Here is a 26,397-nt window from a genome sequence, read left to right as displayed (position 1 = left end):
TCGTACGAGAAAATTTCTCGTGTTTGTCTCTTTTGGATAGTTTTGCATGAACTCTCGTGATCGGTCGTTTGAAACTGTGTACTATTAAGATTATTGGACGATCGATCCAAAAGATGAATTTATCATCTGATTTTCCTATCGTGTGTACTAGGCTTGAGATTCCTCCATCCATACTATACTGCATGAATGAATGAATCTCCTGTTGCCACTATTGTATTTTGACAGCTGGCCCTGCTGATTGTCAATATACCCAAACAGGAGCTGCATCTGAGTGGATGCAGCCGCTGTTCAGCTGACAATTTTTCACCCAGCTCAGTCAGTTTCATCTATTGAAGGATGTTGGCAGGAGGGGGCCTAGAGGACCACCCACTAAGGGCACTTTCACACTGAGGCACTGGCCACGTTGGTGGTAAAGTGCCGCAAAAAAATTAAGTTTTAGTGGCGCTTTTGGGCTGCCGTTAACCTCCGCTAGCAGCCAAAAAAGGGTTAAAAGTACCCAAAAACCACCGCTGCCGAAGCACTTTGCAGACGCTTCAGCAGGACAGGCCATTGGCTAAATACAGCGCTCCCTTACCGCCTGAAAGATGCTGCTTGCAGGACTTTTTTCCCATTCTGCAAGCACACTGCTTCAGTGTGAAAGCACTTACACTGGGGCTGCAGAAGTTGCAGTTTACAGGTGCTTTTAAATTTTTTTTAGCGCAAAAGCGCTTGTAAAACACCTCAGTGTGAAGGTAGCCCAAGTGAACAGTATATGGCCATTTTTAGTCTACCACTGGAATGGAAATGTAATTACATTTTATTGGTCACCACCTGAATGTGAGAGCTCTGAACTCCAGGCATATTTCTAAATAAACTATGGGTAAATTTCAAAACTTTGTGACCAAATGGCGTTGTACACCTACTGCAGCAAAAATTATACCCCCTGTTGCATTCGGTAGGCAGTATGCAACCCATTCAAATGAAAAGGGCAGGGCTGCAACCATTAGCCAAACACACTAGGCTTGTGGTTACAGCATGGTATACCCATTTAAACAACTCTGTGCAACTGTCAAAAAAAAAATGATGTAAGAAGCGGCAGATCATCTCCCAAATGCCTGTCAGCCTGTCACTTTTTAAAGATTACCGCAGGTGTAAAGGAGCTCTTAAGCCTGTGGTTCACGACTATGCAGTTTGCTTTTGATCTGTTTCTTCAGTGCTTTTTGCGTTTTTGCACACTTTTTCTTCTGTGTTTTGCATTAAAAATGCACTATATGTACTTTTCTGCAAAGTCTCCATTAAACCAAAAACACATTGTTTTGCATTTAAAAAAAAAAAAAGTCCCTGACCCCATCCAAAAACGTATCGGCTGAAAAAAGCATAGAACGTGTCCCATAGGAAACTATGTTAAATGGACTGTTGTGCGTTAGTGCAAAATGCACCAAACATCGCATACAGTAGGTGTGAACCAGGCCTTACTGCTTACACCTCTTTGCTGCTTTAGTAGGAGGTGATGATGCTAATGCATTGTCTAGTAAACAGCCTGGAAGCGAAATAGAAATATTGTTGCTTGCATAAAGTTTTGTCATAAAGGCTAACTCCTCCATTTGGAACAAGGTACATGTTGATTTAAGAATTCTTCTGTGCTAACCAAATCAATTTACAGGAGATCAAGATTAGGGAAGGAAGTGGTTAAAAGTATGTGAAATTGCTGCTCAATCTACAAGTGTACAAATCACTATAAAATCAAAGTTATATAAAATGATGAGCGCAGTATCAAAACCACCTACTGCGCATAAGTGATAATTGCTAAAACAAGCAATAAATACCTAAATGACGTGTAGACCACGAAGTAAACGGCAGATGCAAAATATGTGCCACACAACACTGCTCCAAACAGTTAAAGTGCAAATGCAAAATAATACCAAAACAAATATATTCCAAACAGGTATGCTGTATGTGAAAAGTGCCCAAAATAAATAAAATGGAAATAAAACCGTGCACAGTCCAAAACTGGACTCTTTAAATGCTTCCATCCATAAATCTCCGTGTTTCAGCTGTAGATCTTCCTGGTATATGAGCTCTCAGAGCGCTTACCTCAATACATGGGTATTGTAGCTTTAAATGTAAAGCTAAAAGCCAAAAAGGAAAAAGACTCAGGCCCCGTACACACGACAGAGGAACTCGACGTGCTTGGCACGTCGAGTTCCTCGTCGAGTTTTGGGATGAAGCCGCCGAGGAGCTCGGCGGGCCGGCTTCTCCCATAGAAGAACGAGGACAACGAGAAAATAGAGAACATGTTCTCTATTTTCTCGTCGAGTTCCTCGGCGGCTCCATCGAGCCAAAACTGTACAGACGACAGAGTTTCTCGGCAGAATCCGGGTTTTGACCGAGTTTCTCGGTGAATTCTGCCGAGAAACTCTGTCGTGTGTACGAGGCCTCACATAGTGAAGTAAGCAAGGGCTAGAACGTTTAATAAAATAAATCTGCTTTCATAATCTAAAACACCAAACGAGGATAAAACGGCATACACGGACGGACAGGTTCCTATGTCACTTCCGGTCACGTGTGTACTTCCTGATGCGTGTCGTCACGTGACTTCATCAAAGATACATGTTAACCCATTTACACAATGTTTAATACGGGTGTAAAATCTCTGCTCTTTTTGATGTAGTGCATACTAAGGCCCCATTCACACGAGGCGGACTCTGTCGATACGGAGTCCGCCTGCTCCCGCCAGCTCAGCGGGAGATCTATCCGCAGATCTCCGCTGAGCCAACGGATGACAAGCTCCTCTCTGCTCACTGATGGGTGGGTGTGGGTAATTAAAAATAGTGCCTGTCTCCAGGATAGTGCATGAGATATGTAAATAACATGTCACTCACAGCAAGGGGGCGGAACAGACTAAGGTTTTTCTCTAAGTCAGTTTTTATTCACTGAACAATAAAATAGGTTTGTTTAGAGCTGGATTAACTCTGTGTGGCAAGACTGGGCACAGATGATAGGAAATCTTATACTCTACATTGTGACATCTTTGCTATACTTTAAGGGTAATTAGAAATTGATTCTGCCTTCATTAGACAGATTAGCAGATTGATATGTTTAAATGCCTGTTTTATCTGACTCTTAATACTTCCAGCTTTGATTATGCACAGCTGAGAGCCTTTAAAAATGTTCTATTTTAGTTCACCTTTTATAGTGCCATGTGTTTTGTATATTGGTATTTTGCTGTAGATTGTAGTGAATGTATAAAATTGAATTCAGTATTTCATTTTTTGCAAAGAGCCGAACAAGACGCATCGTATTTGATATCTGATATTGCCTTTTTTTTTTTGGTTTAGGGGAAGGGTTACAAGTCTTGAAAGTTCATGAAGATCCCACTCAAGGAAGCTCCCTTTTGGCCACCTTTGCTCAGTGGGAAATAGATGACATCCCCAGGTTTGCAAATCTGAAAATAACACATTTTTATTACTGCAAATGTGACGTTTAACTACGGTTTTGTAAAAGCAGTGTGTGCAAATTATAATGAACACAAGTTTTATCTTAAAAGAAAGGTATGAACTTGCAAAAAAATCTGAGGATGCAGCATCAATTACCAATCTCGGGATCAATTAAAAAAAAAAAAAAACACTAACCAGTAAAGTTAGCCAAATTTTTTTTGTATAATGTAAAAGATTTTACGCTGTGAGAGAATCGTGATCTTTATTTTAAGCAAAAAAATTGTGATTCTCTTTTTGGCCAGAATCGTGCAGCTCTAAGGAGAAGTATAGCCAAAATAGCTTTGACTATACATCTCCTTTTAGACAATATATTTTTCTCACCTCCATCTCCTAGCCAAAGCAAATTGTATGTTTTTGAGGTTACCTTACTTTCCCTAGTACTCTGGAGCATACCATCTACTATATGACTCCACCAATGCCTCTTTACCTTACAGTCTCGCCTAGATATGACCGGTTTATTCTTGTATATAGTTACCAGTGAATGTGACCTCCACTGGGGCGACCTGGGATCCGACTTTAAGTTGCCCCAAGTCGCGCCGTCGAGAAAATGAATGGAAGTGAATGGGAGCCGTCTTAATGTACACTACTGAAGTCGCTCCGACTTCAGAAAAGGTTCCTGTACTACTTCAAGGTGACTTCTAGGCAACTTGTACCCATTGATTTCAATGGAAGTCGCCTCAGAAGTCTGATCACTGTCTTGACTGAAGCAACAATACAGGAAGAGAACATACATTTCTCAGGCAAACCCCTCCCTCCCACAGAGCTGATTGTTGTTTGATTGGCCACTGGAAAGCCTCCTGTCCTGGAGGCAACTTGAAGTTGCCGTGTAAGTTGCCTGATGATTCACACTCAAGTCGTGTCCAAGTTGCCTCCCAAAGTCGTGCTAGAAGTCGTGTTGCCCCTGTGTGAATGGGCTCTAACTGTTGCACTTTTACAAAAAAACAAACAAAAAAAAATACAAAACATCTAAGGACTTTTAACCTAAAATAAATGACATTTTCGTTTTTGAATTTAAATATACTTTAAAGCCATACCTATACAGTAATGATACTGGGATTCTGATGGTTTTAAGATAACCTAGCCATATGGTTATGGCTCCCAGATGTTGTATTCAAAAGGATTATCGCACATCAGAAAGACTGTAGTATACTGAGAGAAAATTGAGGGATTATATGATATTCAATGAAATGTATTTAAAATGAACACCTTTTCATAAAGTAGATCCAGTTATATATGGTATCAGAAGGTTAGCCTTGTATTATTATACATTGGAAAAAATCGAAGAGGAATTCTGCGTGACCATGACATTTCTAGGTCACTCCATTGTGGAGAACTAATGTAAAGCTCTTTTCTCTGTTGATACATTTTTGTTTGTATTGCAGTTTTGCATACCAGCAACCAAAGCATATGACCACAATTCTCTTGGGAGGTTTGAAAAATATATAAAAGCAGAAAAGTTTGCCTTGTTTTTATGTAAAGTAATAGCTGCTGCTTTGTTAGTGTCCTTGGGAATTGTTAACTGATCAAGAACAGTTGGAAATAATAGTTTGGAAATAAAATTGTACGAAAATAAATCAAAACAATATCTCTGACCCTGATGGACTTGTGTAAATCACTGTGTACATGTTTTACAGCTCTTTACTACTGGAGGGAGTAGAACCACAGAGCACATGTGAGTTAGAAGTTGATGCTGTAGCTGCTGATATACTGAATCGTCAGGAAATTGAGGGTATGTGTTCCATCTAATTTATCAATAAATCTGTCATTTTCGTCTTTAGTTAGAAATGTTTCTACTGTTTGGACTGTTATTTATTAACCCCTTCACGCTGACGTAACGCAAATATGCAGCCCTTGGCTTGAAGGTGTTGTACCGGGGGGTGATGCATGCAACTGCACACATCACCCCGCCACCGTTTTTTAAAGCCGGCAGTCTGCTTTCTTGTGATGACAACTGATTGGGGCTAAGCAGCCGCTCGGCTGTTATACCAAGCAGCGGGTGGGGACGGAGAACCGAACAATGCTGGAATCTGCTTCGATCAGGTCTCGGATCTAGTACAACGGGAGCACTGATATCACTTCCGGTTTACTGAAGACTTGAAGGCGCCAAATTTAAAAACAATTACAGCATTCAAAACCGCCAAACTTGGCGTTTTTTAAGGCTTTTAAGTGCAAAGTAATTTTAATTACTGTTTTTATCTTCAAACCTTTGTTATGAATGTGTCTTTTCTTTTCCAGGGGTCTCTAAACTGTGGCCTGCGGGCTGGATGTGGCCTTTTGCTTGCCTTTATCCAGCCGGTGGGCCACTATTTCTCCCACTGACCCCAACAATGGGGTACTATTCCTCCCACTGATACCAGAGATGGGGAACTAATTCTCACCAATTATGGGGCACTATTCCTCCCACTGACAACAATGATGTAATTTATTTACTCCCACTGACCACCAAGCCTATGGCATTGTTTACTCCCACTGATGTCGGGGGATTTTCTACTCCCACTGCCCATAGTCCAAGCCTCCCTAACGTTTGAAGGACAGTAAACTGGACCATGGTTTAAAAAGTTTGGAGACCCCATTTCTATTAATTCCATGCTACTTTTTGTGAGATTGTTGGCATTCTGTATACATCACCCATGTATATTCAGCATCTTGTTTTAGCCCCCAGTCACACCAGTGTGACTTCTGGTGCGATTTGTAAATTGCATGTCTCACCTGAAGTTGCATAACTAATGTGTTTCTATGGCAGTGTCTTAATAGGCATGATTTCAAGTAGTGTGATTTGAGAAGTAGTTCATGCATTCCTTATTCATGAATTTAGTGCAATTTCACTGTCGTAGACCAATACTGTATTGTGATGCTCTATCTGATCTTTAAGTACAGTTTCAGGTTTACATTGACTTATATCGTTTTTTTTATGCCAAATTTATCCAAACTATTTTTCCATTATTAAGTGATGTAGATGTTGGGTGTGCTGTACTAGCAGTAGCATCATCTACAAAGAGTAAGAAGCGACTTCCTGTCTGCTGCTGGATCTAAATTGAGTCGGTCTAAATACTTCTCCACCATTTGGAAAAGCCTTGTGTTTTTGTAAATGAATTGCAGGGCTCCCTCTAGAGGGTTAAAGTGTAGAGGTGGGTGGATATTGTCAGGAGTAAGGATGAGCTCCGGCGTGTTCGCATAGAACACGTGCAGAGCCCGCCAGGAAGTCGACACCCGCGCTGCGCTAATCACAGCCAGGGAGACATTTCCCGATGCTCGGCTGCAGAGATCGGGAAATGTCTCCCTGGCTGTGATTAGCGCAGCGCGGGTGCCGACTTCCTGGCGGGCTCTGCACGTGTTCTATGCGAACACGCCGGAGCTCATCCTTAGTCAGGAGCTTCGCCTTGGCAAATCAGAGTAAGCCTTAAAACATCAAAATTTGTAAGCATAATGGTCCTGTCCTCTAGATTATCTTTCCTATCAATCCATAGAAGTTAACACAACTGAATATGTGAAGAAATTACTTTCCCCATAACATAATAATGGAACTAGGGTATATTCTATTACAGATTCTATAAAGGGGTTCACCTGTGAGTTGATGATAAAACATGGTGCTTAACAAATGTTTTGGATTGTTTTTTTTACCTTTAGCTCAGATAGGGAAAAATCCTGGTTTGCAAGCAATATGGGAAGATGAGAAACAGCGTCGTAGAGAGAAGAAACAGTCTTCGCAAATCGGTGCACCGGAATCACAAGGTAACCTTTGCTAATAGGGGTATAAATATTGGTCTTTGTTTTTTTATATGCAGCCATAAAAGCCAACGAATAATGTATTTTCACTCAAATAGAGCTTCACTTAAATGTTTTTTTCTTCTGGTAGGTCCCAACAGAGGGCCAACCAGTTAGTCAAATTAAAGTGATTCTATCATGAGAAGAATATGAGCGTTGCCATTGTTAACCTCTCTTAAGACTGTTGGTTCCTTTGCTGTCATGTTAAAGCTTTTGCTTGAGTGCTTTCTGAGTCTCTAACCTGGAACTAATGGCAAAGCCAGGCAACTAGTTTTTTTAAAAGAAGTCCAGCAATGGCAGCCTCCATAGTTATCCTATTTTATTTTATCTTTGAATGGAACCTTTCCTGAAAGAATCACAAAAGATGCCTTTTGCTGACGTAAAGTGATACTTAAGTCTTTTTCTTTAAAAATAATAAACATATTGTACTTATTTGCAATGGTTTTGCACAGAGCAGCCCAGATCCTCCTCTTCTCGGGTCCTCCACTTTTCGGGTTCCTCTTCAGTGCTCCTGGACCCTCCCTCCTGTCGAGTTCCCCCACAAGCAGCTTGCTATGGGGGCACCCAAGCCGATTTGCAGCTCCATGTGTCCATTCAGACACAGAGCCGCGGTTCGGCCCCATCCCCTCTCCCTCCTGATTGGCTAACTGACTCTGACAGCAGCCAAAGCCAATGGTGCTGCTGCTGTGTCTCAGCCAATCAGGAGGGAGAGACCCTGACGGCCGATGCACTTGTGCACATTGCTGGATAGAGAAAGGGCTTGGGTAAATATTACGGGGGCTGAGGGGGACTGCTGCACACAGAAGGCTTTTTATCTTTAATGCCTAGAATGCATTAGGAAAAAAAAAAAACCTTCTGCCTTTACAACCACTTTAAACTGGGTACACCAGCGGGTTGAATGAAAAAAACTGATAGATCCCTGCATCAACACAAACGATGTGAGGTACAGTGATCTTCCCTGCAGCGCTATTTATTGTATTCTGACAGAGTGGACCTTTTTGAGCCATATCGGACATTAGTTTGAGAACCCTTACAAGTAAAACAATTTAAAAATAAAATTAAAATATTTATCCCTATTTAACCTTCAGTTAACAATGATCAGTCCTGCTTCACCCCTTCGCTTTTCTTTTCTTCTTTTTTTTAACCACTTCAGCCCCAGAAGAATTTACCCCCTTCTGGGGGTCGCTTTAACTGACAATTGCATGGTCGTGTGACGCTGTACCCAAATATAATTGATGTCCTATTCCCCCCACTAATAGCTTTCTTTCGGTGTTATTTGATCACCTCTGCGTTTTTTCTTTGTTGCACTATAAACAAAGAGCTACAATTCTGAAAAAATACAAATATTTGGTAAAAAGAAATCATATTGCGCGTATATATAGTTACCACTTCTATAAAATAGGGGACAGATTTATGGCATTTTTATTATTAATTTTTTTTTACTAGTAATGGCGGCGATTAGTCATTTTTTACGGGACTACGACATTGCGGGGGACAGTTTGAACGCCTAACAGACATTTTTTACACATTTTTGGGAACCAGTGACATTACTACAGTAATCGGTGCTAAAAATATGCTCTTGTACTAATGACACTGGCAGGGAAGGGGGTTAACATCAGGGGTGTTCGAAGGCTTAACTGGGTTCCGTCACTGTGTGTTTTAACTGTATGGGACAACACACAGATCCATCTTCCTGCATAGCAGAAAGACCGGATCTGTGTGATCTCCCATGACAGAACAGAGATGTGCCCTGTTTACACAGGCAGGTCCCAGTTCTGTCACTATGCGGAATGATTGCGGGTGGACGGCAGACAGAGTGCACCAGACCCGCTGACTGGCTCCCCAGCTGGTCAGTGGGAGCGTGCGTGCCACCGGATGTACGAGCCCGATGTACACCTATGGCGGTTTGTGAAGCCGAGCAAACCACCTGCAGTATAACTGCGACGGCTGGTTAGCAAGTGGTTAACCACTTCAGCCCGGACCATTTTGCTGGTCAATGACCGGGCCAGTTTTTGCGATTCGGCACTGCGTCGCTATAACTGACCATTGTGCGGTCGTGCGACGTGGCTCCCAAACAAAATTGGCGTCCTTTTTTTCCCCACAAATAGAGCTTTCTTTTGGTGATATTTGATTTTTATATTTTGGTTTTTATATTTTGCGCTAAAAACAAAAATAGAGCGACAATTTTGGAAAAAAATTATATTTTTTTACTAGTAATAGCGGCGATCAGCGATTTTTATCGGTGCTGCGACCTTATGGCGGACACTTCGAACACCTTTGACATATTTTTGGGACCATTGGCATTTTAATAGCGATCAGTGCTATAAAAATGCATTGATTACTATAAAAATGCCACTGGCAGGGAAGGGGTTAACACTAGGGGGCGATGAAGGGGTAATTATGTTCCCTGTGTGTGTTCTAACTGAAGGGGGGGATGGGACTGACTTGGGGAAATGACTGATCGCTGTTCATACATTGTATGAACAGACGATCATGCATTTCTTCCCCTGACAGGACCGTGAGCTGTATGCACGCGCCCCTATTGGCTGATTCGCCGGATGACGTATACCTACGTGATATTACTCAGTCGTGCCGTACTTCCACCGTATTACAGCGGCGGCTGGTCGGCAAGCAGTTAAAATAATCAATTTTTGTTGCTTTGCAGCCTGAAATTAAGACTGACGCAGTTTTTGTTTTATCCAGCTATATTTACTAGTGCAACTTTATAACATCCCAAGTGAAAGATATAACATGTAAATGTCAGCAAAAATAAATAAATTCCAAAACAGAATCACTGAGTTGCAAAAAAGATCACCCCTCCCTGTGTCAGTATTATGCTGAACCGCCTTTTGCTTTATTTACAGCCTTTAGTCTGTTGCAAATATTGCAAGGTCTGGCTGTGCAAAATTAGTAGACATATCCCAACAGACAAAAGGCTGTAATTAAAGCAAAAGATGGTTCAACAAATTACTGACATAGAGCCTAGGTTCACATTGGAGCAATTTGTCATGCGATTTGAGAGATCAAATCGCATGGCAAGTCGCAGCCTATTGCAGGCAAAGGCACTGTTCCAATTGGTGCGACACCGATTTTGTGGTGCCGCACCGATTTGCAAAAGTTGTTCCTGCACTACTTTTGCCGATTTCAGGTGCGATTTCCATAGACATCTGTGCATGAGGCCACACAGATGTCTATCAAGTAGCAGCTGAAATCGCACTGACCTTGCTACTGTGAAATCGCACTACTTCAAGTGAAATAGTGCGATTTCAAAGTAGCATCAATGTGAACCAGGGCAGAGGGGTGATCCTGTTTCCAACTCGGTGATTCTGTGTTTGAATTCTGACATGTTGGTAATCTATCATTTACTTGGTTAGGTCCATATATATTTGGACACGGGCACAATTTTCATACTTTTGGCTCTGTGTGCCACCAGAATAAAATTAAAACAAAACAATCCAAATGAATTTGAAGTGCTGACTTTCAGCTTTTCATTCAAGGGGTAAAACATAAAGATCAAGTACAAATATTGGGAACTGCAACCGTTTTTATACAAAGTCCCCCCCCCCCCCCCCATTTTCAGGGGTTTAAATGTCATTGATCAAATGAATATAATCATAAATGTTCATTTTTAATATTTTGTTGAGAATCCTTTACTGGCAATGACTGCCTGAAGTCTGGAACCCATGGACATTACCAGACACTGTTTTCTCCTCTTGGATGCCTTTGCCAGGCTCTAACCACAGCTGTCTTCAGTAGTTCTTTGTTTGTGGGTCTTTCTGCCTTTAGTGAAATGCATGCTCAATTGGGTTGAGATCAGGTGATTGACTCGGCCATTGCAGAATATTCCACTTATTTTCCGTCAAAAGCCATCCAATCAATTTTGTTGCATTTGGCTGAATCTGGACTGACAGTATATCTCTCTCTAAACACTGTAGAATTTATCTGGCTGATTCTGTCTTCTGTCACCTCATTAATATACACCAATGACCCAGTGCCACTGGAAGCCATGCATGCCCACATCACACTGCCTCCACAATGTTTTGCAGAGGACGTTGTGTGCTTTGGATCATGAGCTGTTCCAATCCTTCTCCACACTTTTTTTTTTTTCTACCTGTCCTTCTGGTACGGATTAATCTTCGTTTCATCTGTCCAAAGAATGCTTTTCCAGAACTGGTCTGGCTTTTTAAGATGTTTTTTGGCAAAGTCTAATCTGGCTTTTCTATTCTTTAGGCTTATGAATGGTTTGCATCTTGTGTTGAGCCCTCTGTATTTGCTCTCGTGAAGTCTTCTCTTGATTGTAGACTTTGACAATGATACGCCCACCTCCTGGAGAGTGTTCTTCACTTGTCTGGATTTTGTGAATGGGTTCATCTTTACAATAGAGAGGATCATCTGATCATCCACCACTGTTTTCTTCTGTGGACGTCCAGGCCTTTTTATGTTGCTGCGCTAACCAGTGCGTTCTTCTTTCCTCAGAATGTATCAAACTGTTGATTTGGCCACTCCTAATGTTGCTGCCATCTCTCTGGTGGATTTGTTTTTGAAGCCTTATAATGGCCTGTTTCACTTGCATGGACAGCTCCTTTGAACGCATGATGTAGGTTCACAATAATAGATTTCAAATGCAAATACTACACTTGGAATCCACTCCAGACATTTAACTTGCTTAATTGTTGAAGAAATAACGAAGGAGTAGCTCACACCTGGTCATGAAACAGCCTTTGATTAAATTGTCTAATTACTTTTGGTCCCTTGAAAAGGGGGGGGGGGTGAGTGCCTAATCTTAAGAGCTTTAATTCCTAAACCCTTCCTCTGATTTGGATGTAAATACCCTCAAATTAAACCGGAGTGTGCATATCCATTATATAACTATAGCTTGAATATGTTTTGGTAAATACCCGGGGAAAAAAATTGTGCCTGTGTCCAAATATATAATGTATGAACCCAACTGTAGGTTGATGGTATAGGTTGCACTAGTAAATACAGCTGGATAAAACAAAAACTGTGTCTGTCTTCATTTCAGGCTTTTCAAAGCAACAGCATGTGATTATTTTAAAGGGGGGTGATTCTTTTCTATACTCACTGTATATTCACCAACATGTAGATGTATGTGTACAGTGGTTTTATTGGTGCTGAGTAATTTTGATCTGCTTTTTGTCTAAAGATCGTGGGTTTTTGGCTATGACAGAAAGTGAAAGAATGTTTCAGAAGAGACTAAAGGAAATCCTTAAACAAAATGACTTCTCAGTGTAAGTATGACCTCCACAGGCAAAGCGGTGGAACTAAATCCTTTCAAGTTTGGGAGGACCTTGTTCTCTTGTGTTTAATCACCATTTCATAATCAATAAAAAAAAAATTCTGGTGTGTTGTCTGAAGTGACATTCTAGCAGCTACTTAAACCAAGTTAGGCTGGGTTCACACTACGGTTTTCCCGTCCGTCAGCCGCATACGATTTATATGAAAAAACGTATGCGGCTGAAACGGACGGGAACGTATGGAACCGCACATATGTACGTTTTCCATTGACATTAATGTTAAAGGAAAACGTATGCGGTTGCCATACTGTTTTAAAAACGACCGCAAAACCGTGGTTGAACACGGGGTGCATACGATTTGCAAAGCATTCTCTATCTATACGTTTTCCCGTCCGGGCCCGTACGTTTTCGATACTGAAATCGTATGCGGCTGACGGACGGGAAAACCGTAGTGTGAACCCAGCCTTACTAGTGTTACAGGTCAGCATCTGACCTGTGTTTACCTTCCGATCCAGCAATATTTTGGAACTTGGGCCAGTTACATTTCTAGTAGCCATGTTTGGACAGTGGAGCAGTCTGTTTGCAGTCCCCCCTACATGGTGCATTTTAGGTCTCTTTAGGCTGCATTTGTGATGGTGAGAATGACAGTGGCACAAATCTGCACGTTTTGTGTGCGCACAGCAGCAATCGCTGCAGGTAGTCACTGGCTTGGGTGGAAGCCATAGATATAGCTGTTGCTACTGCTGACCTGTCATTGGTCAGCCTGTCAGCGGCTGCAGCTAGCTGCTCACAGGTGGTAGAAACTGCTGCAAGAATCGGCAGATTCCCGCTGCTGTAATTTCCACCAACGCTAGTTGCCTGTGCAGATTGAGCCTTAGCGCACCAAGAGGAACCTTCTTCTGTTTTTAACCACTTGCTTACTGGGCACATATACCCCCCCCCCCCTCCTGCCCAGGTGAAATTTCAGCTTTTGGCACTGCGTCGCTTTAACTAACAATTGCGCGGTCGTGCGACGTGGCTACCAAACAAAATTTACTTCCTTTTTTCCCCACAAGTAGAGCTTTCTTTTGGTGGTATTTGATCGCCTGTGCGGTTTTAATTTTTTGCGCTATAAACAAAAAAGATCGACAATTTTGAAAAAAATACAATATTTTTTACTTGTTGCTATAATAAATATCCCAATAAAAAAAAACAAAAAAACTATTTTTTTCTCAGTTTAGGCCGATACGTATTCTTCTACATATTTTTGGTAAAAAAAAAAAAATAAGCGACTGGTTTGCGCAAAAGTTATAGCGCCTACAAAATAGGGGACAGAATTATTATTTTTTATTATTATTTTTTTTTTACTAGAAATGGCGGCGATCTGCAATTTTTATTGGGACTGCGACGTTATGGCGGACACATCGGACACTTTTGACACATTTTTGGCGCCATTCACATTTATACTGCGATCAGTGCTATAAATATGCACTAATTATAGTATTAATGTGACTGGCATTGAAGGGGTTAACACTAGGGGGTGAGGAAGGGGTTAAATGTGTGTCCTATATAGTGTTCTAACTGTAGGTGGAGGGGGGGTGACTGGGGGGGGTGACCGATCTGTGTCCCTATGTACAAAGGGACACAGATCGGTCTCCTCTCCAGAGACAGCACCGCTGTCTCTGTGTAAAACGGCAATGAGAGATGATCTCATATTGGCCGCACAGATCGCCTAGCAAACGGCCACTCTGATTGGCCGTTCGCGGCGATCTGTAATTGGCTGTGTCCAAGGGACACGGCCAGCACAGAAGTTCCCCGCTGCGCGCTCTGGAGTGCGCGCGGGGAACGCGCAAAGGGGCGGACGTCAATTGACGTCCACTTGGCTTTTCAGGTCCGCGCTGTAGCCGTCATTCTACTATAGTGCGGACCCCTAGTGGTTAAATCATTTTGTTATCAGGGTCAAGGTTTTGCAGGTACTGTGAGGGACTATATGTTCTGATTGGTTAGTGTCCATTAAGGGAAAGACTACTGTTAATGGCTTATTTTAAGTTACAATTGTTTGAGTTGAGGTCAACTGCTAAAAGGTTAATTTTAAGGGTTAAGTGTTAGGATTCAAAATTAATTCGGCTCAAGGGTTAAGTTCACTTTTTTTGTTTTGTTTTTTTGCAGGTTTAAAACATTTGCATTTCTTTTTTTTATTCTGTTGCAGGAGCCAGTAAGGCATTTCACCAGCAATCAGTAGATCGCTGATGCCATACAGGTCTCCTGCAGATCTGTCTGTGTATCTGCTTGCTTGTACTTCGTACAAAGAAGCCGATACATTCTGACAGGGAGAATCCATTAATTTATACGGTAGTTTATTTATCAAGCATCGTGGTAGTTTATTTAAAACTACAAGCCAACAGCCACAAAGGATGTCAGGGCATATAGTTCATTCAAACACAGAGCATCGTTTTTAAAAAGTGACAGCTAATACGGGGAACTTCTCCACGTACTTCTGCCACAGGGAGAACGATCTGTGGGCAGTGGCTGCAGCAGTGAGGACATGTTACATGTTCCACCCTAAAAATGGGTAGAACATGTAACCTGTTCTTAAAGGTTAACTTATTCTTTAACTTGGTGCCAATTCACCTTTTACATGTGTTAACCTTAAATGGGTTGTCAACGAGCCTTGATGTGCAAAATCATTCACCTGCACATTTTTTGGCCACCCAGTGCACCATAAACATAGAGCAGTTAGAGCTGTGCATCGTTTTGTGCTATAGTGCAGGTGTGTTCTTTCTTGCTGTATGTATGTGTGTGTGTCAGGGTGTTAGTCAGAATGAACCCAGCCCATATATACAGCACACTACAATAAAACATAAGTGTGAATCCAGTCTTCAATAATGTAAAGGGTTTGTAGTTGTTTATAGTTTATGGAGATGGTTGCACACATTTTAATCTACACTTATTTTCTGCAACATAAGCCTCATGATGAAAATCACTTGTATATAGTACTACCAATTTCAGTGTCTGTTTCTAGATCCTATAGATAGATAAATATAGTTGATACAGTGTGTGTTTATACAATGTGTGCCACATTAGCAGTGTATTATGTATAATATACACGGTTCTATTTTATGTTTTTAAGATCACTGTATGTCTTGTTAAACAGGTCCCTCTCTAACTCTATGAACTACAGCAGCCTGTCTGATGAGTTCTCTGTGGAACTGACATTACATTCACAGTTGGAGACAGCAGAGGCCATTTCTTGTACTCCAGCTAATATGGTAGAGGTGCACAGGGACCAGCGGGAAAGTAAGTTAACTTTTCACAAGTCTTTCCTGTAACTTTTGATATTATTGGTGGCTGTTTAAAGCGGAGTTCCATCCAGAAATGGAACTTCCGCTGTTCGGGTCTCCCCCCCCCCCCCCCCCCCCGGTGTCACATTTGGCACCTTTTCATTGGGGGGAGGGGAGAAGATACCTGTCAAATCCAGGTATTTGCACCCACTTCTGGCGAAAGAGCGCCACTCATTTTACGGCGCACTCCGCTGTGTCCGGCCTCTTTTCCTCCCCCCCCCCTCGCTGTCTTCTGGGGGAGAAACAGGTCCCAGAAAACAGCAGGGACCATTCGGAACGCGCAGCATGACACGAGCATGCGCAGTAGGTAAAGTCTTCACTGCCTGGTTCCCTTACCAGGAATGCCAGCGGCAGCACCCATGAGGTAATCCGAAGATCGGCTTTGGGCGCCGACATCACAGGCTCCCTGGACAGGTAAGTGTCCATATATTTAATGTCAGCAGCTACAGTATTTGTAGCTGCTGACTTAAAAAAAAGAATTCCCAGGTGGAACTCCACTTTAAGGTACTCTCCAGAAGATGTTTATATTAAAATACACAAAACACTGGTAAAAAGACACAGGTTTTGCTGCAATACTTAAAACTAAAGACTCACTGCTTTATGATCCAGTACTGCTCAGTCTTCAGTACCCTTTGTTATTGACATGCCCATCTTGGGTGTCATTATGTGACCTCGAGGTCACAATGCAGAGAACAATTCAAACTTTATTACAGCAGCATATCTTTATGCATTACCGATGACCCACGTCCACCACTGAAGAAGACAGGGGACCCTATGCTTTTTGTCACTTGTCAAAAAAAATCAGATAAAAGGTACACACACACACAAATAATTGTAAATGCATATGGGAATGGGTGAAGACTTTGGAGGGGGGGGGGGGGGCGGGGTCATTGACTGGAATTGGCCTGTAAGTGTTGTCATAGAGGTTTGGAAATGGTTATTATAATTATCGTTTTCTGTGAATCTTACACCCTAGCTTACCCTGACATAACAATCCCCGAAAAACATGGTTGCAGCACATAACGTTTTTTTATATTATATATTTATTGCACTTTACCAGTTCTTAGTCTTTCTCTTCCGTTTATAGACGGACACAGCATCCTTTGACAGTAGGGTTATATCCGCTTCCCTTTAGGAGAGACCTACTGTCAAAGGATGCTGTGTCCATCTATGAACTCAGAGAAATGGATTTTACGGTGAGTACAAAAATCCTATTTTTCTTCTTTGTTCACACTGAGCGTGAGGAAAGAAATGCCGATAACCAGCCGATAACCAGCTGTCGTTTGCTGACAGATGATCATGTGGTAAAGGGCCGCTGTGATTGGCCCTTTACCCCGATCTGTGATCAGCCGAGTGCGAAGGACATCAATGTACGCCCTTCCGGCAAAGTGAGCCCAAGCTGTAGCCGTTTTTAAGCTATAGCGTGGGCAAGAATCCCATTAATTTACATTCTACCTTACATTTCTGTATATGGATGATGGCAATTTAATTTTTTTAATTAAAAAATATATCTTAAGTTCTAACATTAGCAGGAGGAGCTTCTAGTCCTAAAAAAAAAAGAAGAAAAAAAATTTGGAATTTCAAATTGTCATACAAATATGTATTTGAGATAAAATATCTATTTTTTGGCAATAACACCTCTTGAGCCTGTGTCTTAGAATAACGGGGAGGTGAAGCCTCCAACAATTTACATGTAACTTCCAACCACCATTGTGTTTAGCTGGTTAGTGGGCATTGAGGAGAAGGGAGGAAGTGGGCTTTCATTAACTACTGGGTATATGCCCACATGTGACTATAGTCACGTGGGCTGCTCAGAGGTGATAGGGAGGAAATTCTCAGCATAGAAACTCACTGAAAACTGAGCATGCGTAGAGTTGCCAACACCGAGACCCCGCCCCTCCTTTTTGACCCCTCCCACTTCTCAAAAACCCCACCCCTTATAGAATCCACCCACTCCGTCCCCTGTATTCTACTTTCTTTTACCCATAGTGTCAGGAGTATATGGCTCAGCACCATAGGACAAAGTATACAGCCCCAGCATCACTGGACCAAGTATACGTGCACCCCCTATGGATGGGCCACCACTGACAGAAGGGGAGAATGGAGAGCAGCAGGATCAGTACAAGCAAATGGCCACTGCCCCCACCTATAACTGCAGCAAGGAGCACATGAAAGGGTGACGCATGTCAAACAAAACCCCGACCAGCCTGCAACCAACCAAATTATCCTGTCTAACAGTATGCGTTAAAAACATTGGTTTTGTTTGCAAATACATGCGTAAGCTGCAGAACCACTACATGGCACCCCAGTGTTATCTGCAGTCTTAACTGTAAATTTTGAGAGCCTCCATAGTTGGAAGCACATGCATTATAATAGGCAAAGGCCAGGCGAGTCTGGAGGGAGCCCATCGCTCCTTAAAGGCACAGGCACATACTGAACACACTGCACATAACACAATGGCAGCAAAGGTGTCCAGTGCATCCCCTCATCAGTATTCCAACAGTACAAACAAATGGCCACTGCCCCCACCTGTAACTGGCCTCCGCAGCAAGGAGCACATGAAAGGGTGACGCATGTCAAACAAAACCAAATAAAATTCCCAGCTCAACTTACCAAACGGCCTGCAACCAACTGAATTGTCCTGTCAAACAGTATGCATTAAAAACAGGGATTTAGTTTGCACACATTTGCAAAAACATGCATAAGCTGAAGAGCCACTTCATGGCTTCATTTAAATCGACCATATTTTTTGCAGAATACAGAAAATGAGTCTCATGTGTAACACATATGAACATTGTGTAATACAGCAGTTTGATTTTTTTTTTTTTTTTATGATGGGTTTAGTGACACTTTCAGACAAACTGAGGCAGGATAGCTGGAGCCTGTTGTTTTACATCAGATATTAGCCCTGTTAAGGTTTGCGCTTTCATTGTATAGCGTAAACCCCTTTTAAACCAAGGATTACATACTGTATTTTGCTAGGGGCAAAAATAGTGTAATGTTTTACTGCAGTGCCCCTTGGACTCCTAAACGGCATATTTATATTGTATTAACCCATCACAAGTGATGTTTATTATTGTCTCATCTGCCTACAGAATCTGAGCTGTGTGAAGATGAGGGTCGTGCAGATGCAGTCATTGACGAAGAAGCCATTTTAAATATTATGGAAACAAGTCAGTGCTTCCAGCCTGTGTCTCAGAGGTTAAGTCAGTCTCCACTTTTTTGTAAGTAATTTTCTAGTCTAACGTAAGTAGATTTTTTATTTATTTTTTCCAACTAGATTGGAATTACTTTGTTCTGCTAAATTGTAATTTTTGTCTTTGTGGGCAATTAAGTGACGGATAACTAAGCAAATTAGGACTTTTTAATTCTGTCCATGTTTTTAGTAATGGCAACAATATGATTAAATCTGATCTAGTTCACGATACACTTTGCCTAGGGTCACGTACTGCATAAGGCTGGGTTCACACTACGGTTTTCCCGTCCGTCAGCCGCATACGATTTCAGTATTGAAAACGTACGGGCCCGGACGGGAAAACGTAGAGATAGACAATGCATTGCAAATCGTATGCACTCGGATGCATCCGGGTGCGTACGATTTGCTGGCAAAACGTTTTTTAAACGTACGCAAAACCGTGTTCAACCGCGGTTTTGCGGTCGTTTTTAAAACAGTATGGCAACCGCATACGTTTTCCTTTAACATTAATGTTAATGGAAAACGCACATATGTGCGGTGCCATACGTTCCCGTCCGTTTCAGTCGCATACGTTTTTTCATATAAATCGTATGCGGCTGACGGACGGGAAAACCGTAGTGTGAACCCAGCCTAAGCTAGGGCATTTTGTTCTGCCTAAACAAAAATTGCTATATGATTATTCATGTATGGCAATGGTCATATATAAACATAATAAAGTGAATTGGGGATTATTTTTATATGCAAAGGGTTGCTGTTTAATAGTTGACTTTACTTCCTCTTAAAACGGGGGTTCACCCGTACATAACACTTTTTACCCCGAGATGTACTTACCGTTTACGAGATGCATCTTCTCCGCTGCTTCCGGGTATGGGCTGCGGGACTGGGCGTTCCTATTTTGATTGACAGTCTTCCGAGAGGCTTCCGACGGTCGCATCCATTGCGTCACGATTTTCCAAAAGAAGCCGACCGTCGGTGCGCAGTATAGAGCCGCACCGACGTTCGGCTTCTTTCGGCTACTAGTGACGCGATGGATGCGACCGTCGGAAGCCTCTCGGAAGACTGTCAATCAAGAAGGAACGCCCACTCCCGAAGACCCATACCCGGAAGCGACGGAGAAGATGCATCTCGAAAACGGTAAGTACGGCTCATATTTTAAAACAACTAGCCGATTCCCCTAGACAAAACGAGCATTAATCTAAGGGGATTGTTTGAAAAAATAGTTTAATGGGTGAACTCCCGCTTTAAGTGAAAGTGATTGTTGAACTCTCAAATCATTGCACTTGACTTATTAGAAGTTCTTGCAAATATTTCATTGACCAGATTTTTTTATGTTCTACCATGGAATGATGTCTCATATGGTAAAAGTATGGAAAACCAAGTTGGAAATTTGATTGTGTTAATTCACTTTGCAAAGCTTGCTCTAAAATGTACTATTTTCATGGTATTACTTTTTGAAAAACACTGGATCAGTTCCTTAGGTCGGTAGTATTTTGAAGTTGCCTGTCATTAGACCATTATACAAAAGCCTACAATGCTGTGTTGTGTGGAACCAGTTACTTTACATTTCTATTGGTCTGGTACTATAACTGTGCTGTTGACAGTTTGTATTTTGTGCTGAAAAACCTTCATTCATCTCACAGATGCTGGCTTTTTTAGTATGAGAGTGTGATATAGGTCTTGATGACAGAATCCCAGGAATCACTTGTTATTGATTTCCTGTGCTTTCTGAGGTTTGCCAGACACTGTGACCACCCAGGAGCTTTGAAAAACTTGTGACCATCATTGCTAAATGGTATCTAACGCTTTGCAGTTATGCTAGCAAATGATTTGTGTAAGTGAAGAGATTTATTGTTTTTTGCCTGCTGGGTCATGAAAAGCCTCAGACAGGCTATACAGATAAGCTTTTGTAAAAGCTTTAGAAATGGCTGCGACGTGCTTAGGGAGATGCATTCTGGTGATTGATGGCTGTGAGATCAGAACTTTCCTTAGCTCCCCTTTTGAGAGGCACTGGCTTCTCACAGTGTACCCTTCTACTTATCGTTTGTTTTAAATCCATAACAAATGCTCCTCTGTAGCACTGTTTTTGAATCGGAACTGTGTGCATCAGTGGTTGAATCTCTGCGGTTTAGTTTGAGAGAATAAGGTTAACACTTCTACTGCCAGCATCAGTGCAGTAATCATTTTCAGTATTTAAAAGTGCTGGATAATCTGACATTTCTTTTTTTAAAGTAAATAGAGTCTCTTTATATTTATGAATGTGAACTGCATGGGCTTCTTCCATTTTTGAAGCGGTGTGTTGAAAGTTCCTTATTGGTGAACATTGTGCACTTGCACGCTTTATACTGGTTGTAGTTTATACAAACTGTGATGAACATGAAGAAAATGTGGGCAATACTGTTTGACTACTCTGCATGTTAGTAAAATGCATCCAATACCAGGTATATCTTGAGTTGACACTGATGGGTTCAGTGCCAACCAGTGTTGTGACTAGAGGTCGACCAATATGGGCTTTTCTCTGGCCGATGCCGATATGTAGAAATCGGGGCGGCCGATACTGGTGGCCGTTTTTTTTTTGCCAGATAGGACTGGATGCCACTGATTGGCACTGGCGATTGGCAACAACAGTTGGCACTGGCAGGTGGCACCGATTGGCAATAGTAGGTGGCACTGGCAGGTTTCACACTGAGCTGATTTGTCAGTTTCACAGTTACACTATATGAAACTGAATTCAGAGAGAGACCTGCTGTCAAAATTTAGCAGGGGTGGGCAGGGCCCTGCAGCTATCAAACACCAGTCAATGATTGGGCTGCTTAAGGAAAGGGGCGGGCCACATACACATATCAGCCCACGCAGATCCCATCCTATTGGCTGGTGGGTGATGGCTGCTGGGTCCCGCTCAGTATGTGAAACTGCCAGTGGAGTGTGGGGAAGGGAGGATTGCCGTCAGTATTTTGCACAAAAATCGGCTGATGCCGATCTCTTATAGGACAAATATTGCCCGATATATCGGTCAACCTCTAGTTGCGACCCTAGAAAGTTGATTTTGCGATGGAGGTCCCACCTCTAGCCATAATGTGGCCTCCAGAAGGAATATGACCCATTAGGTTCCACTGGGATGAACCTGCCAGCATCTAGCCAAAACTAAAATATTTTGTTTGCGTAGTGCAATGTGGACAGCCTTTTTAAGTCGGGTGTGATATAGGAACCCACAGTAGATTCGCAGGGTTCCCGTATCACACTACTGTAGTGTGAACCGAGCCAAAGTCTGTTGGGATATGTCTCTACTAACTTTCTACATCTAGACTTTGCAATATTTGGCTACTCTTCCTTGCAGAATTGCTCAAGTTCAGTTAAATTTGGTCGTGACCGTTTGTTGACTGCAGTCTTCAAGTCATTCCACAGATTTTTAATGTGGATTAAGTCTGGGCTAGGCAGTGGAAGGACCTTTTTTATCGCCTTTAACCACTGTGGTCATTTTTGCTGTGTGCTTTGGGTCATTGTCATGTTAAAAGGTAAACCTTCCCATTGACAACTTTCTGGCAGAGGGCAGCAGATTTTCCTCAAGAATTTGACGGTATTTTGCCCATCCATTTTTCCTTCTATCCTGACAAGTGCTCCAGTCCCTTCTGCAGAGAAACGCCCCCATAACAGGATATTACCACTTCCATGCTTTAGGCCTCGTACACACGGTTTGATTGTTATATGACTAAACGTGTCTCATTTTTGTCAAAGCGCGTGTGTAGAATTTTGTCTAGCATACAATACTAACTATCTCTGCAAATTGTCGTTTGACAAACATGAACATATTGACGTACTATGAGAGTATAAAGAGGAAGTTAATTTCTCAAGTGCCACCCTTTGGGCCCCTTCTGCTAATTTTGTGTTGGTAGAAGTTTGGTGAGCGCTGATTTGAGATTTTATAGTACAAAACAAATGCCTTTTAAAATACATTTTTACATCAGTATCACCAGTAAGCATCCCATTAAAGAATATGAGAATTTTGACATTTCATCAATTGCAGCATCACAAATGTTAATTCTAGATTAAGTACAGCAGGGCTCGACAAATCCAGGGCGCCAGGTCGCCATGGCGACTAGAAATAGGGTCCTGGCGACTTGGCTTGGAAGGGGGGACATCTGGTGGTGAGCCGTTGGTATTACAAGTTATTACCACCAGATGTGTAAGCTGGCGCCATCTGGTGGTGGCCGTTGGTATTACAAGTTAAGCATTACAAGTTAAACAGCAATTCTAATGTAATTTTTCACTATTTTCACTGCCATCTTCTTCCCTCTAATTAGAACCCCCAAACATTATATATATTTTTTATCCCAACACCCTAGAGAATAAAATGGCGATCGTTGCAATACTTTCTGTCACGCCGTATTTGCGCAGCGGTCTTGCAAGCGCACTTTTTTTGGGAAAAAATTACACTTTTTTTAATTAAAAAATAAGACAACAGTAAAGTTATCCCCATTTTTTTTAATATTATGAAAGATAATGTTACGCCGAGTAAATTGATACCCAACATGTCACTCTTCAAAATTATGTGCGCTCGTGGAATGGCGTCAAACTTTTACCCTTTAAAATCTCCATAGGCAACGTTTAAAAAACTCTACAGGTTGCATGTTTTGAGTTACAGAGGAGGTTTAGGGCTAGAATCATTGCTCTCGCTCTAACGATCGCGGCGATACCTCACGTGTGTGGTTTGAACACCATTTACATATGCGGTCGCTGCTCACGTACGTGTTCGCTTCTGCGCGCAAGCTCATCGGGACGGAGCGTGTTTTCTGGCTCCTAACTTTTTTAGCTGGCTCCTAGATTCCAAGCAAATTTGTCAACCCCTGAAGTACAGTAGTTTACAAGACCAAACTCTTCCCAGTCGTTGATTCCGGGAATGCGTGTTTGTACTTTAGACTTTTGTCTGATATAAAAGTCAAATAGTCTGTCGTATGCACCGTACGAACGATCCAAAAATCCGCTGACAGTTCGTCTTACGTCCTTTCCCTTCTGATTTTCGTACTGTGTACGAGGCCTAACTGTAGAAATGGTGTTATTTGGATAGTGAGCTGTATTTGATTTCCACCAGATATATAGTTTGGTGTTAAGGTCAAATAAATTTTAGTTACATCTGACCATAACCACTTTTTTCATGTGGCTTCAGAATCTTCAAGGTGTGTTTAGGCAAACCTCAGACATGACTGCATGTGGTTTTTCTTGAGAAGTGGCTTTTTTCTTGTAACCCTCCCATACAAGCCACATTTGTGGAGAATTTGTGATATTCTTGTCACATGCACACAATGACCACTCTTTGTCATAAATTCTGTAGGCCTTTTGGTTGCCTCTGAAGGTCCTCCTGGCCCTTTCCTCCAGTTTGGAGCGACGTCCTGATCCAGGGAGGGTCTGTACCAAATACCTTCCAGTTTTTAATAGACTTCACTGTGGTTCTAGGTATTGATAAATCTGTGTGTTGAAACTCTTTGATAAAGTATTTGCAATTTTTTTTGTATCCATCCCCTGTCTTGTGCGTGTCCACAACTTTATCTCACAGATCTTTGCACTGCCTTGCCACCCATAGTTGATTATTTGCTTCAGTTGTACTATCGGGGACTGACATGCTCCAGGAATGCCCTTTTTCATGCTGAGCTAATCAAAATAAACACAGCTTATCCCAGTTGAAAGTCAAATGGCTTTGTGTGCTATTAAGAAGGTGATTAGCTACACCTGATTTGAGTTTACATTTCATTTTTAGGTGGGGGTGATTTTTTTCAACTCAGTGATTTTGTTTTTTATTTTATTTTTTCTGACACAGGGTTATATCTTTTATTTGGATGTTATAAGTTGCACTGAGCGAATACAGCTGGATAAAACAAAAACTGTGTCTGCCTTCATTACAGGTGGCAAATCAATAGGAGGCGATTCTTTTCTATAACCATTGTATAATTCAGACACTGCTAGGTGTCTTTGTTTTATAGTGCAGCAACGTTTTTCTTTATTTTACCAACATTGTCTCTTTACGTACTGACCAATATAAATGTTACTTTATATGCAACTATTTGTGGTGTTTTAGTGGCGGTTCACACTGCTGCGCTGTGAACTTGTTTTAGTTTTTTCAGTCCATTCTGAGGTGCAAATTTACTACGTTTTTACTGCGATTTTAAAGCGAATTAATGTCTCTAGCCAATGGAATCATAATGGAGAATAGTGTGGTGGAATTCTCACATATGAACCATCAAATGTGATTTTAGAACAATTTACATTCATGTCTATGGAGACTAAATTCGCAACGCTTTAAACTCACAAGACCCTTTTTTTTTTATCGCATTCGAAGAGGAATCGCAATGCAAAGACCATCATTGAAAACAATTGCTTTTTCTTTCGTTCATGGACGGACACAGCTTTAATCTTGACATAGTGGGTATTGGCTTTCCTTTAGGAGTGACTAGGCAGAAACTTATAGTAAATGTTAAACTTATCATACTCACCCTACAGCCCCGCCCAGGGGTGGGCCTTCTGGGTATAACCCCTCTCTCTGCATCTCGCAGATCTGTTTTTTTTTCTGCCTAGTTAAGGAGAAGACATGGCTCCCTTCGAGCCCATAGGCCTGGAGGCTTTTAGTTCAAAAACATTTTTTTTCTCTTTTATTTAAGTTTTAATCGTTCCTGTGATCTTCGATCAACTGCCGCCTGGGTGACAGGCTGGATCCCAGATCCTTGTAGTCCCCCCAGTTTCGGCCATCGAGCGTGTGTCCACGACATGCCCGTCGCTCTACGGGTGGCCGGTGAGCTTTACGCTCCAGGGCATGCATATGACCAGTCTAGAGGGCTGAGTCGCAGCAGCCGGGCCGACAACCACCTCCGTTAACATGCGGGACATGGTCTGTCTAGAAAGCTTCCAACATAAACCCACAGGAAGGGTAAGTAGTTACCACATTGCTTCGGCAGGAAGACAGAGCTGGGCATCCCTGGTGAGGTGAGTAAAGGGCTCTATGCTTCCCCTCTCCCTCCCCTCCTCCCTAGGCTCTCTGAGCTAGCTGCTGGGGCGGGGGTTCCCCTGGGGAGCTTCACCTGGGGGCAACAATGTACGTTCACTAAATCAGTGTAGAAGTGCAAGAGAGATTTCTTACCTGTGTCCTGCTCCATGCTGTCGGCAACCATTTTCCCTGTGATCCATGCTGTATTGTTTGTACTTGCACTGGCGGCCATGTTCTTGTAGCCTCATTGTATTGGCCTCTATTGACGCTCGGCGGCCATACTTTTGGTGATTTCTGCATGTTTACCTCCTGGGGTGTTACATCTTACACTGGCGGCCATGTTCTTGTAGCCGCATTGTATTGGCCTCTATTGACGCTCGGCGGCCATATTTTTGGTGATTTCTGCTGTTTTATT

The 26,397-nt window shown here is 42.1% G+C and overlaps 1 protein-coding gene across 1 annotated transcript in view; it reads left to right on the top strand.

Annotated features, from left to right (window-relative positions):
- REV3L (REV3 like, DNA directed polymerase zeta catalytic subunit) overlaps nt 1–26,397 on the top strand; it is a 242,102-nt gene that overhangs the window by 110,893 nt on the left and 104,812 nt on the right. Inside the window, 6 exon segments of the mRNA XM_040350250.1 lie at nt 3,318–3,414; nt 5,111–5,205; nt 7,104–7,208; nt 12,406–12,490; nt 15,630–15,772; nt 18,912–19,040. Coding sequence (XP_040206184.1) covers nt 3,318–3,414; nt 5,111–5,205; nt 7,104–7,208; nt 12,406–12,490; nt 15,630–15,772; nt 18,912–19,040 — 654 coding nt within the window.

Source organism: Rana temporaria, chromosome 4, assembly GCF_905171775.1.
Source record: "Rana temporaria chromosome 4, aRanTem1.1, whole genome shotgun sequence".
Lineage (NCBI taxonomy): Eukaryota > Metazoa > Chordata > Amphibia > Anura > Ranidae > Rana > Rana temporaria.
Note: the sequence above shows the minus strand (reverse complement) of the source record. Positions and strands in the feature narration are given on the sequence as shown.